This window comes from Gossypium hirsutum, chromosome A09 (assembly GCF_007990345.1).
Source record: "Gossypium hirsutum isolate 1008001.06 chromosome A09, Gossypium_hirsutum_v2.1, whole genome shotgun sequence".
NCBI lineage: Eukaryota > Viridiplantae > Streptophyta > Magnoliopsida > Malvales > Malvaceae > Gossypium > Gossypium hirsutum.
The window spans coordinates 8,403,617-8,422,584 of record NC_053432.1 but is presented as its reverse complement, the minus strand read 5'-3'; the positions used below and the strand labels follow the sequence as shown (position 1 = coordinate 8,422,584).

Genomic DNA, 18,968 nt, shown 5'->3' with positions numbered 1-18,968 from the left:
ATTATTAATATTTATATTTTTATAATTAAATTTAAGCATAATATAATATTTAATTAATAATTAAAGTGAAAGACTTTTGGATCCTTCTTGATGATAATACGACCACAAGTTATATAAGAGGTTTTTTTTAGGTTCAATTTTGAATTTTTATCTTTTGATTTTATAAAAATTGTGAAGTTAATTTTTTTATTTTAATTTATCATAATTTCTTCATTGTATTTTATAAAAATTAAAAAATTAATCCAATTAAATAACGTAGAAATCAACAGTTCATTAATTTATATACAAAGAATTAACAAACCAAACAATTACCGGTTAAATTTCACACTAACTTCCCATGATAAATTTTCTCCCAAAGGGTTTGATTATACGTAGAAAGATGACATCAATGATGTTGCACAATCTTTTTCATTGCTTAAAAATGTTGACACTATTAGGAAGACCATATGATATGATAAATTTTAACATCTAAGTTTCAAATAGCAAACGACCCTCCATTTTTCTCACTCAAGAACGCCAACCAATCTTCATTCAAGGGAAAATGACCACAAATTTGAAGATCTGTAGAAAAGGGAGAAGATTGGTTGATCCAATTTTTTTCATTGCAGAAACAAGAAATGATGGAAAATTTTCCCAATATATCTGAGGATGTGTTTGGTCGTTGGTATCGGCTCAGATGGTCGATAATTTAGCCTTGAAGGAAGAAGGTGAGTTCGAAATTATCATATTATTTACTTTATATTTAGTAAATCAAACATTTTGAGAAAATTATTAGATTATCGAAATTATCAATTGATAGAAGCATTTTGAAAAAAGTTATTAGATAAAATGCACCCTTACTTGATATCTAATTCAAAAGATGCAAAAGTTTGAGACTTCATGTTTACTTTTCTTCCATACACACCATAGGGTTTAGGTAAGGAATTGTGGTAAAAATCTTATTGACATTCAAGGTTTATGTCATTGAAGTTATATGATTGGCATAATGATTAAGGGTTGTTCATTAGTTGAATTTATTAGAATTCGACTATCCAAAAAAGCAAAGTGTTTAGCTTTTTATTTGGGTAGCTCGGCAGTTCCTACCTTTTGGTTGTAGTGTGTATGTGGTGCGGGTATATTTCTATTGAAGAAAAAACTTTATGATGTCAATTACTTTAGTATTCATAAAGTCTTAAGTTTGAATTCCAAAACTCGAAAGATTGAAACTCTTTTGTTTTTTAGGTTTCGTTTTTATTTTTATAAAATAAAAAGATTGATCTCATTGATTTAATATACAATTTGATATATGGACCTTAATTTGGAGCAATTATTCTCATGAAATTTTGATTGTGGTTCAAACGTATACATGAAACTTTAATTTTAACTCAATCATAAACATTTGAAGAAATAAATACATCAAATTATTTTTATATTGGATAATTATAATTATTTGTGTATGCAATATATAAACATAAAATAATGCTATATCAATAATTATGTTAATAATTTGTGAAAATTTGATCAAATAAAAAATTATGTATTAAATTTTACAAAATCAAAATTCATGTATAGAATTACACATAAAATTAAAATTCATATATAATTTTAAAATTTATCCTTCTTATTTAAAATTCGAATCCCAGTATTTGAAAAACCAAAACCTAGCATATACCATAGCTAGAAAGGAGACAAAAAAATTCAAAACAAAATCTCAGAAAAACAGCAGGTGAGCCATGTCTTAGAGATAGGGCCTTATCTCCAAGAAACTACCCATATTCACCCATCATCTCCTTTTCTCTTCCACCATTGCTTTTTTTTTTTCTTCCCATGATCATTATCCCAACCTCTTTTTATATCCATACATGTTTTGCTTTTTTCTTTATTAAATTTAATTTTTTTATTATGGAGATAGAATATTGTAACAAATAAATATCATAACATCAATGTGGTTTATGGTGTTTATATCATGAATGAAAATTAATGTGGGTCATTAATGTTCCATTTATACATTCACCTATGACTTCCATCAACCATTTATTTTAAAAAATAAAAATAAATTAGCAACAAAAGAAAAATGGGTTATAAAGAAAAGTTGTGGGAGGATATTGTATGGTTTGAATCCATGGATTTGGTGCATTGTTCTAGTTTCATTATCATCAAATGAAAAATGTGTGGTTGAAAAATGAAAAAAAAAATAAAAGAAATTATCTGCGTGAACTTTTTTATATTTCACAAATAGTTAAATAACATATATCTGTAGGATATATATAAAAAAATATAAAAATAGTTTTTAATAAGCATGTGATGATCTTTTAATTTTCACTAGTGATTTTTTTAAAACAATATTATTATAAGTTCTGACCATATCTGTTTATTTTGATATAATGTTTAGAACTATCCGACTCATGAATAGGAGGATAATGCACTTCAGCGCACTTAAACCCAGGTCTAAATAAAAACAAAGTGTGGTATGTGTGTTTGTGTTTTTTTTTTTTGTGACATGAAAATGCAATATATCAAATTTTCAATTACAAGATTCACCATAATCATACTAGCAAAAAAAAAAAGTCTAAATAAAAATGCTAAATTCCTGATTACTATTCAAAAATTTCAATATTATAAATACAATCGATCTTAATTTCTTTGATGATTTGTATTGATCAACTTCTAAAAATTATTACCCAAATACGAAGTTAGGAATCTTATACAAAATCAATGTCCAAAATCATTCAATAAATAAAAAACTAAAACTTGCTTAAAAATCCTAATCTATTACAAGAAAAGCTACACTCTTAATTTTCTAGAAATTAATCAATAAAGCTTGAAAATAAAATAAAAGTTTACCAAATTAGGGAGACTCACTTGAACAGATCGAAAGATTGAACTTATTTTGTAAAAATTTTAGAGAGTATATGAGAGAATAAAAAAAATTGAGAGAAAAGACATGAATGTTAAAAGAAAATAAAAAAAAATATTATTTAAAAAGGAGAAGATATTTTTAATCATTTTCTAATTAAACTAATATCTAATTAACTCATATATTTATATAAATTTAATATATAATATAAATAATAAAAATACCCTCAAATAATATTTATTTAACTCGTAAACCAACCCAATGAAGTAATAAATATAAATGTTATTGCAGTTAGATGCAATAAGTGGAGAAAGGTCGTTGCATGCAAGTCCCAAACATGCACAAAAACAAATAAAAATATAAAAAATCGATGGATGAACAAACTTCATTATTATTATTTTTTCAAAAAAGAAAAATGAAAAATTGAATCTCCAACGTTCAAACCTAATCTACAACAAGTAGAAGCTCTCATTCACCAACCTTTCGCTTTCATTATCGGTTTTGAAGACATTGAAGAATTTTATATGTGATGAAAATTATAATATATATTTCCAAGTAAATTGTATCCATCATTTTGCGTGGCAATGTCGACGGCTTCCATCAACGGTTGGTGCCTTACCTCCTCTTCTTCCTCCACCACCACCTCCTCTTTTTCCGCTCGTCGACGACCTACATTGCGGCCTTCGGTCGTCGCTAGCCTTAACTCTTCTCCTTCTCCTCCGACTCTTATCCAAGACCGCCCGGTTTTCGCTGCCCCTGTTCCTTTGCTCACCCCGGTATACATTTTTTTCTTCTTTTAAAATAATTAATAATATATCTATGATTTTGCATTAATGAATTCTTTGTGTTTGATTAAGTGATTTCGTTGAAAATGCAGCAACAGAGAAAAAAAAAAAGAAGTGAAAAGTTTTCTTTCCCCACGTTAAGTTGTTTCTTGTAAAATAAAAAAGGTTAAATTTGATTTTGATCCCTTATCATAATCGGATTTGAAATTTAGTAACTAAACTTTAATTTGGCTTGATTTAGTTCTTCTACTCTTATAATATGATTAAATAATCAAAATTGTTAAACTATTCAAGTAAAAATGCTTGCGTAATTAATTCACCTTTTTGAACACAAAAAATTCATGTTAACCTGATGAGGCATTATAAAAGTGAAATATTTAATTACGTGATAAAAGTCAATGATGTTAACTATCTGGACTCATTAATAATATCGTAAATAGGCTATATGCACTAAAGCCCAAACATGAGTATAGTAGAGGGCCAAAACAAGAATTTAACCAAAAACAAATCATTATTTAAAAACACAAAATAAAATAAGTTTTTAGTAAATTGAATTTGAATTATATCCCAATTCTCATAATTTTCTCTTATTTTTTTGATAAAAATAGTACATAAATTATAAATTATTTTAATTTATCTAAAAAATGTATAACGTCCAATAATAACATGCCACATGGCATACATTTTCTTATTTAATGATATTAAAAGGATCAATTTAGAAATTGGATATAGTTCAAACATCAATTTACTGTAAGTGATATTATTATGATATTTCAAAAACTTATAACATTGGGGTTTTTAAATTTTTATATTCTATAAAATACGAATATTATTTCGATATTTTTAAAATGTATTTAATACCATTATTTTGCTCCTTTAATCTTTTCTTTTAATTTGCCCAAATTATAACATGACATTATAAATTATTATTAGTTTGCAAAAAAAAAAATTCTTTAAATCATTTTCCCATTTGAATTAAAGTATAATTATAATATAAATTAAGACTTTTTTTTTCTTTTATAAATCGAGAAAACTATTTTTGTTGAGGAAGGTGACAAGTAATAAATAGGTTTTTTTTAACAATTTCATTATAGGTTCTGATATATCTATTTTTTTTTGTTTAATGCCTAGAACTATTCATAGTATTTTCCTAACCCATAACTAGAAGAATAATACGCTTTAGTATTCTCGACCCCAAATCTTTTTACATTAGTAACAATGCTTATACTAATCGAGTTAAAACTCAATCGACAAGTAATAAATAAGTTTTTAAAAAGAAAGAATGGTGTGAAAATATTGATTAGAGTTTAAAATTTGACAGAGAGAAGAGATGGGAAACAAGTCCTACGACGAAGCCATTGAAGCTCTCAAGAAACTTCTCAGGTATATCATCCTTACCTTGATAATTTTATAACTTATTCCATCAAATCTAAAATTAAATTGGATTTATATATATGATATTAATATATTTTTCTATTTGATTAAGTTCGATTTTAATATATAAATTTAAAATTTTTCTTAAATCCATTTATATTTATAAATTATTAACTTAAATTAGTTTTAAGCTCGTTAATATTATTTTTAATTTAATATTTTAGATAATTTTTTATTAAAATTTTCTATTGAAGCTTATATAGTATTATATTAGGGGCAATTTTAAAAGGGTGAAAGTTTGACCCTCTAAAATTTCATTTACTTCATTCGAAAATGATAAAATTAGAAATTAATAAATTATAAAATTATATTTTAATCACTTAAAAAAATTTATAATTCAATTTCAACTCCATTAAACTTGTCCCCTATTATATATTTAATTTTATGTGATATAAATTAAATAATATATAAAAAAGAAAAATAAAAAAAAATATTACAAAAAGTATCTTAAATGTTGAGCCGAGCCCAACGCATAGCTTTGAGGTGGTAGCCTGGCACCTATCACCCCGCTTGTGAAAATTTTAATTATGTAATTGTTGATTGAATGTAGTGAGAAAGGAGAACTGAAAGCTGAAGCAGCTGCAAGGGTAGATCAAATAACAGCAGAGTTAAACACAACATCAGCTGACGGCAAACCATCTGACTCTTCTGTTGAGAGACTGAAAGAAGGCTTCGTTTACTTCAAGAAAGAAAAATATGAGTAATTTCTCTTCTCCCCCCCCCCCGTTTTTTCTTTTCACTTTATTTATTTATATATTTTGTAAATACCTCACCATTTTTCTTTCTTTTGTTCCTTCTTTTTGCAGAAAGAATCCTGCTCTGTATGGTGAGCTTGCCAAGGGTCAAAGCCCTAAGGTACATATATCCAGTATAACATATATGGTGTCCCAGTTTTCGAGTTCCAATGGATTTAACCTTTTGGGATAATTTGTTATTCAATTTAACAAAATATAGCACACTAAGTGTTTGAATAAATGTTTGCAGTATATGATTGTTGCCTGCTCGGACTCTAGGGTCTGCCCATCTCATGTGCTGGACATGCAACCTGGTGAAGCTTTTGTGGTCCGTAATGTTGCTAACATGGTGCCACCATATGACCAGGTTCCTTTTAGACTCAATATGCTTAGCTGCTATTCTATCTGAATTTTCAGTTCATGGATGTATTAGAATCATGTTATTGACCTTTTTGTCTATGTTATATGGCAGATTAAATATGCTGGCATTGGATCTGCTATTGAATATGCAGTTTTGCATCTCAAGGTGAAGTATTCTATGTGGAGGTTCAAACTCGTTCTTGTTTAGATATTTGGGTTAAAAATAATAGACTTCAGGTTTAGTGTTCGTATCTATAATTAGGAATGTATGTGACACTTGTGCTTGCAACCTATTTGAATTTAGCTTAAAAAAGCTCGAATCCAAATCAGTCATTCTCGTGTCGAGCTCAAGCAGCTTGAGCTATTGAGCAAGTCGAATTCGAATATCTTAATACTTGACTTGAGTAGGTTGAGTATTTAAATCATGTAAATAACTTTAATAGAGCGAAGTTTGAGTACTTCAATTTTATTTCAAGCTAAGCTCGAGCGAACTCGAACTCAAACTCAGTCATTATTTGACTTCGACTCGGTTTGATTACTGCACCATCCGTACTTTATTCTTAGCAATCTCATGCAAATGAAAGTGTTAATATCTTTTATACAGGTACAAGAAATTGTGGTGATTGGACACAGTGCCTGTGGAGGAATCAAGGGGCTTATGTCTTTCCCATTAGATGGAAACAACTCAACGTAAAGCCTTATATTGTTTTTTCGTAAAAAACCGATATATTTTATGAGGAAAAAACTAGTCTAATTTGATTGAGATTTTGCAGTGATTTCATAGAGGATTGGGTTAAGATTGGAATCCCTGCTAAGGCCAAGGTGCTAGCTGAACATGGTGGTGAGCCTTTGGGAGTCCAATGTACACACTGCGAGAAGGTAAACACCTTAAATTTCAGTTTCAAACTCTCAATTTAGTCTAGTTGGTCCATATAGTTATCTTTAAAGAAGTGGTTTTGGATAGATATGAGATTCTAATCTCGACATTAGTAATATTGTTTGATTACAACCTCTACTATGGAAATGGAAATCTCAGTTTCTTTAAGTGAATAGAAGAGTTAAACTCTTGACGTGTCCCTGTACTGTAGGCTGAAGAGCAAATTAGTCCCTATACTCTTAAACTTTGCAATTAAATATCTGTATATTTAGTTTTGGAGCAAAAGGTTGTAAAATTTTAAATAGTAGTGCCCTTGAATGTTAAAAAATATCATGTTTTATAGTAACATGGAAAAGAAAAAATATATAAAATTCAGCAATTTTAAACACAAAAAGGACTAAATTGACCACTTTTTCTTTGTCAATTTAAAATATAACAAGTAAGCTTTTTTGACGTTTAAAGGTACTACTGTTTAAAATTTTGTTGAGTGTACCTGGTTGGCCCGAGATTGGATCAAATTAGTTCATTAATTATTAAATGGGTCAATTTAATCTCTATACTATTAAAAAGAATAAAATAAGTCCAAATTTCAAGAGCTGAAATTTACTGTTTAGAAAATGACGTTTACGACTAATAGAGTTGATATTTTGAAAGTTCTTTTATGGTTCTGCTAATGAAATTTGTTGTTTGGAGTTAAACTGTAAATGATTTTTCATATTATTTTTATAACAGTAAATGTTAACTCTATCACAATTTGGTCTTATTTGATTCTTTTTAATAGTAGAGGGATAAAATTGATGCATGTAATAGTAGGACTAATTTGATCCAGTCCCTATAATGGAGATACTTACTGGTACTTTCACCTTGAAATTTTACATCATTACTTCAAATGTATAATAAGGACTTAATTGCTCACATTTATTGTAAAGGAACTAATGGAACCGTTAAGTTGTTTAATTGAATAGAATAGATTCCAAAACAAGTGAAGAGAAAAAAGAACCGGTTCAATGGGAAATTAGTAGCCCTTTCGGTTCAGAACATTCCCAAGAACTAGGGATTTAATGAACCAAAAGAACACGGTTCAATGACTTAAAGGTCACGCTGTTTTGATTTCCGGCCTGGCACATTCCCAAGAGCTAGGGTGACAAAGAGAGGAATCGTTTTGGACTTTAGCTTCTCCCTGGGAGAGAATACTATACGATTAGTTTCCCCAGTTCTCTTCTTTTAATCTAATCTACTGCAATTGAAAGCTATTCTCCAGTCTGTGCTAAAGATATTCCCAAAACTTTCCACGTGGCAATTAACTCTTTCCTCATTCGAAAGCAAAGCTTAACATACGTGCCATTTAATAGGGACTCAATGAACCAAACAAAAACGGTTCAATATCACACGAGTTCAATGGGAACTGGTAGCCCTTTTGGTTTGGTACATTTCCAAGAACTAGGGGTTAAATGAACCGAAAGAAAACGGTTTAAGGTCACATACAGGTTCAATGGGGTACTGGTAGCCCTTTTGGTCCAACACGTTCCCATGAACTAGTGATTCAATGACTAAAAGAAAACGGGTCATCGAAGGTCACACCGGTTTGATTTTCAGTCTGTTTTTTTTTTTTTTCAATTGAAAATAAGAATTTTGCAATGCCAAACAATTTATGGGGTGCATTTGATAAATAATGTTTTTCAGGAAGCAGTGAATGTATCCCTTGGAAACCTGCTGAGTTATCCATTTGTGAGAGATGGATTGGTGAAGAAAACCCTGGGAATCAAGGGCGGTTACTATGACTTCGTTAAAGGAAGTTTCGAGCTATGGAGTCTTCAGTTCCAACTTTCAAGCTCTCTCTCTGTATGAAAACACACCAAACCATCACCATTGACACCATCTTTGTTCCTTAACTACCAATCCTTTTTCTTACAATGTACTATGTTCATGTCTTTATCGTCTATTACAATAAATATAGATGATAGAGATCACCTGCCGCCCGCCGTCTGCGGTGGTGGCTGCGGTGGCTCTTTCCATCTATAAATTCTCCTTTGAAGAGGTGTTCATTATTCGGTTTTAATTGAATTAATCGGTAGAAATTTACTTCGGTTCGGTTAATTAATTAATGATAAAAAATCAGTTTGGTTAATGAAAGTAATTGCTAAAATAACTAAAATATGACATTTGAATGCCTTTTTGGTTATTTATTAGGTTAAGATTTTATGCTTTTTTGATTAGATATATGAAGGTTTATGTCTGGTATTTTGATTGGATTCATAAAATTATCAGTTTTTGACCAAACTAACCAAACTGGAATAATTTCATCCAAAATAAATTTGTTTTTATGACTTGGATTAATTCAATTTGATTATTAAACCCAACTTACCGACTGAGCACCTCTACTGATTTAAGCAAACTTTAAAATAACCTTATTCACTGCATTTTTTTAGGTAAAAGATGTGGCCACCATACTCCATTGGAAGCTCTACTAGGGACATCATCATCCATGCAAAGATGAGGCTTTGAATCTTCACCTTTTTTACTTTTCTTTCCTGCCTCACATTATAATCTGAATTCTGAACTGAGTTTTGTGGATGAGACAGTTTCAAGAACTAATGTTTCAGTTTAAGTTCTTTAGCATAATTTTTGAGTAGTTTTTAAGAATACACTTCTTTGTCCGGTCTAATAAATTTGATTTGATTTTGACAAAGTTTAGACAAGAAAAACTCGAACTTGGATTGGATTAGCTAGGTCTGAATCATTAGTTATTAATTAAAAATTTATTTGGATTTAATTGTAAAATAAATATATTTCATATTAAATAAATAGTAAATTCGGCCTTTCAGATTGGGCTAAACCAAAAACAGGTTTAGATAAAGAAAATAATCTCGTCTCGAATATAAACAAGTCTAGACTTGAAAGAAAATAAAGAAGAGCTAATGACAAGACAATGCAACAAAACCTTTTAACACGAATTCAGATTCTAAATAAATTTTGGGTATAGTGTATCAAAGGTATAATATTTTAAAAACTTGATATATTTGAAGCGTCATGTCATTCTATCCTTTTTCCCGATACTAAACATGTACATATGATCAAAAGTTCGTGCAATATAATCTTACAAATATATCAAACTATTTTATAAATATGAAGATAAAGAATCCGAGTAACATAATTTAGTTAAACATGTTATGATGTTGATGTTTAAGGTATATGCGACAGGCATGTATGCTTTTAGAATTGCATTTTAATGGGTCATTTTTGACCCACCATTTCAACTTGAGGGAGACTTGTCCTTTCTCATATTAGGCTAGAGATTAGGTAAAACTTAAAAGCACTTTATATAGTAAATTATAGTTAAAGATTTAGGCTTGTGGTTGCTTGTAAGCATTTTCAATTGAGGAATTCTTCACAAAAGTCTATCTTGATATACTATTCTTTCTTTGGTGTGGTGCAACAATCTAAGTTGGATTGCTTGTAATAAAGGGCAAAGGCCAAGCAAGGATGATCATAAATTTCTTTCAAAATTGGCAGATCAATCAATTCTTTCATTTTCAGCCTATAAACATCACAACCAACTACTGCCCTAGTCTTCAAAGGCAACTTATCTTTGCTGGTTCCTTTTTAACAAAATTCTAACTATAAGTTGTTACCAATAATCATTCAATGTGATCCGGAATTCAAGTCGATGTCAAATATAAATATATATACATACATATACATTCATATTTTTTTTAAATGTTTTTCGTATATTGAGAGGATATATTCCTTATTCATCTTCGATTATGTGTAAGATATAAATGACGCGTATGAAAACATAAAAAAAACAAGCAGAGGATTTAAATATATCAATAGTTTGGTGCAATAGTCTAAGAAAACAAAATGCCACCCATGTCTTTATTGATAAACATACAAATAAGAATGTTACAAAGGAATCTTACCAATGATGAATCATACAACTCTTGAATGTTGAAACCCTGTTTTTTTTTTTTATATGATAAATGGTTTTGGTCTGAAATATGCTCTTCCACAATGTATTTTTCTTTACATATTATATTTACATAAAATAGCATTATGATACCTTGATACCGTCATCTTTGATTATCTGAGTGCTGGTGTCAAGAAGAGTCACTAATGATCTCGGTTTTCGGCTCCGAACCCGGCCTGCTTCCTTCAATAACTCCCCTAACCTTCGTTTCTCGTCGATAACATCTGGATTTGCTGTTCCAAGCTTCTCTTCTCTTATGTCAACAACATAATCCAGGATTTCAATGGCATCATTCAACCTGTGAAATATAATAAAAACATGTGAAAAAAACCCCCGAGAAAATGTCTATAATTGAATCTCGACATCTGCAAAAATGTGTGTTACAAATATAGAATTGAAACCCAACATCCGCAAACTATACACCGAGTCTAAGGATTTTACCTTCCCATTGCGTCATAGGTACCAGCTAGATTGCTGTACACCCCTAATGTATCAGGGTGATATGGACCATATTCCTTCTCTAATATGTTCCTTGCTTCTTCGAACAGATCGGTTGCCTCGTTTATCGAGTATCGTTGAATGCAGGCAAGCCCCATTTGATTCAGAGCGATACCGAACAAGGCAGACTTCTTTTCTCCGCTAGCTCGGAACTTGGAAATGGAACTTTTGAAAGTATTGTAGGAATCGGTATAGCTCCCCATCATATAATACATGACTCCCATCTGTGCTTCAATGCCTGCAATTGTACTTTGTTGACCCGGGGCTTCGTGGAAAATGGTTAAAGCCTTCTTAAGTAGTTTGAGTGCTTGATCCAGATCATTCATCGATTGATATATAGCAGCAATGTCAATGAGGCCACTGGCAATCTCTTCAGAGGGGATTCCAGGGTTTGGCTTTCCGTAAATCCGGAGTGCATCCTCGCAATAAGTTCGGGAATCCCTTACTTTTCCTATCTTATTGTGCAAATCAGCCAACCGAACGTAAACCGAAGCAACTCTTGGGTGATTCTCTCCTTTTGCAGATTTATACACTGTGAGTGCTTTTTGATAAGCCAAAACTGCCTCATCGTACCGAGCCAATGATAAATATGCATCTCCGATACTACAATCAATTGAAGCAAGATCCACTTCATTGCCATTTGCTGCCATGGCCATGCTAGCTAAAACATAGTGCTCGAGGGCTGATTCATAGTCTCCTTTTGAGTCACAAATGAGTCCCATGAGTTTTCTATCAGCAGCTTCTTCGATAGAAGCCGGTGCACCATTCTCACCGTGGATGTCAAGAGCTATTTGACAAAGCTTCTCAGCCTCATCAAACTGCAGTGCTTGTACGTGTGCTTCAGCCACATACCGACATGTCTCGCCGACTCGAGGATCAGTTTCTCCAAGAACTTGTCTTTGGATCTCCAAACCTGCTGTATAACACAATATTGAGTTCTCGATTTGGCCCTGCATTGCATAGGTATCACCTAACTGCATGCATCCAGCAAATTTAGCAAGTGCATGAGTTTGGCCATCCTCAATTACTGGAATCTCGATCGAGCGCTCAAGAACTGGAATTGCTTCATTGTATTGGCCTAAGTTGGAGTATAATGCTGCAAGAACATGTAAAGACATTACGAGGTCTAGACTTGGTTTGCCATCCGTGCATTTCTCGAATGATTTTGTTGCTCGAAGAGCCAATTCAAGGGCCTTCTTCGGATTTTCACCAGAAGACATCATATCCCTTGTCTGATTGAGCAAAACTGGTCCAAGGTCCGGATTTTCTGATCCGTCCACTAGAGAATTCCTTTGTTTCCCCAAAGGAGAAGCTGCATTTACTACTTTTCTTGCATTCCTCTCCTTTTCAAATGGAATTTTCTCTTGAGAAGATTTGCTCTTTGGACTCGATTTTGCCGATGCTTCGGTATCTGATTGCAACCGATACCGATGCTTAACACCTCGAGCTTGGTCCTTCTTCTTCTTCTTCTTCTTCATCGTTTTCTCACCAGACTCACTTCGTTGTTTCTTAGAGGCCAAGTCACAAACACCTTCTGTTTCATTTTTCTCTGCAACAACCTCTTCTGTCGTTTCAACAACGCCAAAATCCCCAACAAGATGGCGCAATTCGGAATCAATCCTCGATTCATCAATGTACGATCCATAACTAGATATGGATGGAGATTGTTCAGAGCTCTGCATCTCATAGACATTATGATAAAGCTGCTCAATGGAAGCTTCCATTTCCCCATCAATGGCTAAACCGTGTTGACTCTTTGGACTCAATGCTCTTCTTGGAGATCTTTCTTCAATAAAACTATCTTTATAAGCAGTGGAAACTCCATCGTTGAGTTCTACAACTCCACTTTGTCCATTCCTTGCATCCATAGCTAATCCAGGCATTTTTTTTTCTAAGGAAATTAAAAAATAAAGCACCAAATCTATGATTAAACATAACTTAATTTCAATCTCGTAACCATAATAACCCAAGAAAAAAAATCCGATTTCATCATTTGTCAAATTCATCCATAATATCAAAAAAGCTAGACAAATTTTCTCATCCAATCTGTTCTAATAATAAAAAAAACAGCTCTAGTTTTTTTCACTTGAATACTAAATTTAGTTAATGAAAGCAAATTCAATGATCAATATAACGAGACTAAGAAAAACAGCTATATATATAACCAGAATTTATAGAGAAATACATCAAATTCTTCATACCTTTAATAGTAGTTCTTTTCAGTGAAGAAATCCCAGATTCTTTTTTTCTTTTTTACAAAAGAAAAAGTTCTAAAAGATGATTTTCTCTGTGGGTTTTATAAGAAGAAGATGATGAAGAAATGGGGTGCTGCCATGTATTTCTTTCTGCATCATTGTTGGTTATATATTATATATATTTGTCAACTTTGTAATGCATACAAGACCAAGGGAGAAATTGAGATTTTTTAAAAAATTTAATATAAAAAGTTTAGATTATTGTAAATATTTTATTTATTGGTGTGGGGAATTTGGAAGGTGACTTTTCTCCACCCCTATATTTTTATTATTTTTCCCAAGAAATTCATAACATCTTTAAATATTAAATTAAATTATACCATACAAATAAATATATGAAAATAATATAAACAGTCTCACTCCGATTTCAAAACAATCTATTTTTATTTGTTTAACAATCTCATTATATTTGTTCTTTTTCACATAATGCTTAGAGTTTATCATCTCCTCAACCCATAGATAGGAATACAATGTGCTTTAGGATACTCAAATCTACTGATAATAATACCCATACTAATCGAGCTAAGAGTCAATCTGACATTTTTATTAAGTTTTGAATTATCTCTTTATTTTGTTTTATTCATTATAAAATATATTTAAATTATTAACCAATAATTGAAATAGAGGGGACTTTATTTCAATTAACAAAATCTTAATCGAAATGACAATTCATTTCGGACCTCAATGCAATTTTTTTAATGAAAAGAAAATTAAGAAAACGAGACAATTGAAAAATTGGCACGTTTAACGGTTTTTCAACGGTAAAAGGTTTTAGGCTAGGAAAATTTGAGGTGACAGTGCTGTAATAATAGAACTATTAAATTTTTTTCTTTCGACACGTGTAAGGAATGATTGCAAAGTTCAAGGCAGTGTAGGACCCCACGTGGACCACATCCAACTTTATTATCGTTGTTTCTCGGTGACGGCATTTATTTTATTTTCTAATACCTTTGGTGGGCCCAATTATGAAAACGGCCCACATCACTCTTAGATAATTTTCTCATTTTTTAATTATTATTTTCCTAAACTTCGAATGATAATTGTATGAATATATTGGGTAAAACTATCATGGATTCTCTATATTAGGAGTTAGATTTCATTTTATCTTTTTAAAAAGCAAATATATCATGGATAATAATTCCATCTAATTCTACTAGTAAATTTATTGTTGATGTGATATTTGGAAATCAAAGTGTAACGTTATACATAAAGATGTATTTTCTTTAACAATGATTATGTCATGAGTAATTTTGAATGTGGATTGACGAGAACATCTAAATTGTACTTATGTGTTATATGAGCTCATTGTGTACTTTGATGATAATACAAGAATTTTAATAAAAATATTGTATTTGAAAACTTTGTAAAATAGTTAAAATACAATTAGCATGCCAATAAGGATTAGATTGCACTCCTTGGAACGATGATGTAATGCTTTTTAGGCATAGCACTTATGTGCATTTGGGCCCATTTTATTTGTATATGTATATGTATGATGTTAGGTCTTTACAATTGGGAGATAATTTCTTTTAAAGAACCGTGAAAACATTCTCTCTCATATTTATCTTTTCATTACCTCTCAGCATTTTCTTATAAGTGCATAACTCTTTAAAGAATCTAGCATATTGATGTATTTGTTTAATCGCAAAAAAGGAAAGGAGTATTTACCCCAATTTTATGAAAATTCTCAAGAATTCCTCTACTTCATTCTCTTTCTTATATTTCACAAATCTATCTTGGAAAAGAAGTTTTATCATGAATGTCTTCGGTTCTTCACTCTCTAGTAGATAAGTTGGTTCTTTGGGAGCAACCACTCCTTTTTTGTTTTCCTCTTCCAAAGTACAAGTAACACCCTGTACCCGAGACCGTTGCCGGAGTCGAACACGAGGTGCTAACCGACTTAATTCATTTACTTTTACTGTCCATTTTAAAAATTTCCAGGCAGTTGGCTAACTGTGTCACTGTCACCTTAAAAATCATATCTTGAGTTCTAAAACTCGAAAATTAGTTTCGTAATTTTTCCCTGAAACTAGACTCATATGTTCATCTACATATTTTTTTCTAGAATTTTTGGTTGGGCCAATTAGTACAGTTTATTAGTTAAAGTCTCCCCTGTTACAGGGTGCGACTACACTGACCTTCATGCATTACGATTTGGATATCTCCCTGTACAGGGCTTCAATACTGATGCCGTTTGTTTCTATAGAAACTAGACTCAAAGAAAAATCTATACATATATGGCATGACTTCTAAATGTCTCTGGTTAATTTATAATGAATTTCCAAAATCAGATCAGGGGATCCAGAAACCGTTCTGACCCTGTCTCACGAAAACTTTAGCATCTCATAATATACTGTTCATATGAACGTTTCGTTACTTTCCTATGAAAATAGATTCATCAAGGTTCGATTACATAATTTATTCACTATTTAATTCCATTCCTACTATTTTTAGTGATTTTCACATCCACATCACTGCTGCTTCTAGCATCTATTTTTAAGGTAAACTTTACCTATTTCATGATCCTTCATGGATCAACTAGAGTTTGTCATACATATATCAAAAGTGATCATGAATAACCATTCCCATGGCTAACCGTTGCCAACATTTCCATACCTCTCGACGGACAACATACAAAACGACTATAATACTATGATCAAAGTATATTTAAGCCATTTTCGCATGGCTATCCAAATTTACACAATACCGAAGGGTTCATGACCAACAACAAAAGGGTGGTCCTATACATGCCATTTCAAAGTTCAACCAAAAGTATACCAAAAGGAGCTTTGATAGTGTGGGCGACTTCGACTTCAAAATCCCGAGTCCGATAGCTGAAGAACCAAAATCTATAAAACAGAGAATCAAAAAAACGGAGTAAGCATTAAATGCTTAGTAAGTTTTGAGCAAAGAATTTAGACACAACCAAAGTATAGCATTCATGTAGCTAAACAGATAATTTCATATGCACAAATTTTCAATATCATACTTACTTCACATTACCAACCCTTATATTCATACACAAAGATCAACTTAGCCAAAGGCCGGTAGCTCATTTATCAACTCAGCGAATACTTATTTGTAAGGGCTCAACTAATTCAAAGCACATACGAAACATACCTCAATGTTGGGATGTTACAAGCGTATTAACTGAAATTTTTACAGCAAGATCGTTCATTCCGGAATCACGTACCTTCGGAATTTAACCGGATATAGCTACTCGTTCAAATGCCTTCGGGACATAGCCCGGTTATAGTAACTCGCACAAATGCCTTCGGGACTTAACCCGGATTTAGTAACTCGCACCAATGCCTTCGGGCTTAGCCCGGAATTAGTAACTCGCACAAATGCCTTCGGATCTTAGTCCGGATATGGTCACTTAGCACAAAGCCTTCGGGACTTAGCCCGGACATCATTCGAATAACCATGCACATTTAACAATAAATCATGAGACATTCGTATTTCATTTTCATTAGCAAAACTCAAACACAAGACACTTATCACTCTTGCAATTTCGGCTCAATAGCCACACACAAAGAGCATGATTTTGATTTGCTTAAAACATGATCTAATCAAATCATAATTTAAGCTCTATTACTCAAGAACTTACCTCGGATGTTGTCGAACGATTTCGATGGCTATTCGACCACTTTTTCCTTCCCTTTATCGGATTTAGATCCCCTTTGCTCTTGAGCTTAATTAAACAAATAAATTGATTTAATCATTTGAGCATCGAAAAGAGGAACTCAAGGTACTTAGCCCATATATAATTCGTTAGACATCAAAGTCACATATGTACGGAATCATGAATCAAACTCAACACATTAGTTAGTATTCTCCTTAGCCGAATTTTCTAAGTCAAGATAAATCCTTCAATATGCTTACCTATGGCCGAACAAACACATCAACCTATGTACTCATTCATGTGGCCGAATATGCATGTTTATGTTGAGGCCAATTATATACTTAATACCACACACAAATGGCATACATTTTACTAACTAATGCATTACATATTATAACTCAATACGCATCCATCATTTACTCCATAACCGAAACACCATCATATGAAAATATATACCTTGAGATATTATATATGTCATGCCAATACATCATGTGCAAACATATATATATATATGTGTGTGTGTAAGAGCCGAATCACAAGGTTGATTATAACCAAACATAAACATAAATCCAAAACACAAATCTTACCTACCATGCAATAAGCATAAATCATACTTATGGATATACCATGGCCGAATACATCACAACACCTTACCATTTCAATTTTGATCATGGTTAAACAAAGAACTTAATGTCTCACTCAAAAATGCTAAAAAGAAAATCCAAGAGTTAATCAATCCACCATCACATGTATCATTAACAAGCTTCACATTTAGCATGCAATGACATTAACACAAAATCCACCTTGGCCGAATATCATCCCCATGACATAGCAAAGATTTGAACCATGGCTAATTAGAACTCAAGCTAGCAACTAAAAACATGCATGAATCTCATGACACAACATCAACATACCTTAATCTAGATACAAGTATGGCCGAACCTCCTCCTAATCCTCTTCCAAACCAAACATGAAGCAAAGACTCCTTCCTTCTTCCTTAGAATTTTCGGCCAAGGATGAACCAAAGGATGAACACTTTTTTTTTTGTTTTTCTTTCCTTCAACTCACGGCAATTGGGGGGGGCAATCACACACATCCTTCCTTTTTTTTTTGTTTCTCATCCTACTAACACTAATATTTTATTGCCCATGCTCTTTATTTTATTAATCCTTACATAATGCATTACCCCAACATGTTTATGACATGTTTTTAGCCATAACATCTTGTCCACCCATGCTCATGGCCGGCCACTACATATTAGGGGGGGAAATTGACATGCAAGTCCTCCCTTTTGATTACATGCACTATTAGGTCCTTGTAGATTAGCCTATCACATTTCAAAAATGTCACCCATAAGTCCTTTTGACTAAATTCACATGCAATTTACTAAATCGAAGCCTAAAACTTTCACACCTTCATAATCACATATTTTAGACAATAAATATCACATTCAAATAATTTGGTGACTCGATTTAGCGGTCCCGAAACCGCTTTCCGACTAGGGTCACTTTAGGGCTGTCACAACTCTCCCCCACTTAAGAAATTTTCGTCCCCGAAAATCTTACCGGTAAATAGGTTTGGGTATCACTCTTTCATA

General features: G+C 31.9%; 2 protein-coding genes across 2 annotated transcripts; one reads left to right on the top strand and one right to left on the bottom strand.

Moving 5' to 3' along the window:
• The first annotated feature begins 440 nt into the window (after nucleotides 1-440).
• Nucleotides 441-9,648, top strand: LOC107888692 (carbonic anhydrase, chloroplastic). The gene is made up of 11 exons (XM_016812864.2): nucleotides 441-707; nucleotides 2,372-3,612; nucleotides 4,943-5,004; nucleotides 5,606-5,755; nucleotides 5,862-5,910; nucleotides 6,040-6,156; nucleotides 6,262-6,315; nucleotides 6,754-6,839; nucleotides 6,923-7,028; nucleotides 8,710-8,868; nucleotides 9,456-9,648. Exons 2-11 carry the CDS (start codon nucleotides 3,421-3,423, stop codon nucleotides 9,495-9,497), a joined length of 1,017 nt encoding a protein of 338 aa, XP_016668353.1. The 5' UTR covers nucleotides 441-707; nucleotides 2,372-3,420; the 3' UTR covers nucleotides 9,498-9,648.
• A 1,227-nt stretch (nucleotides 9,649-10,875) lies between these two features.
• On the bottom strand, nucleotides 10,876-13,851 carry LOC107888691 (protein KINESIN LIGHT CHAIN-RELATED 2). Its single transcript, XM_016812863.2, has 3 exons — nucleotides 13,693-13,851; nucleotides 11,435-13,382; nucleotides 10,876-11,291 (listed from the first exon to the last, which is right to left on the bottom strand). Exons 2-3 carry the CDS (start codon nucleotides 13,372-13,374, stop codon nucleotides 11,078-11,080), a joined length of 2,154 nt encoding a protein of 717 aa, XP_016668352.1. The 5' UTR covers nucleotides 13,375-13,382; nucleotides 13,693-13,851; the 3' UTR covers nucleotides 10,876-11,077.
• Nucleotides 13,852-18,968: the final 5,117 nt, after the last annotated feature.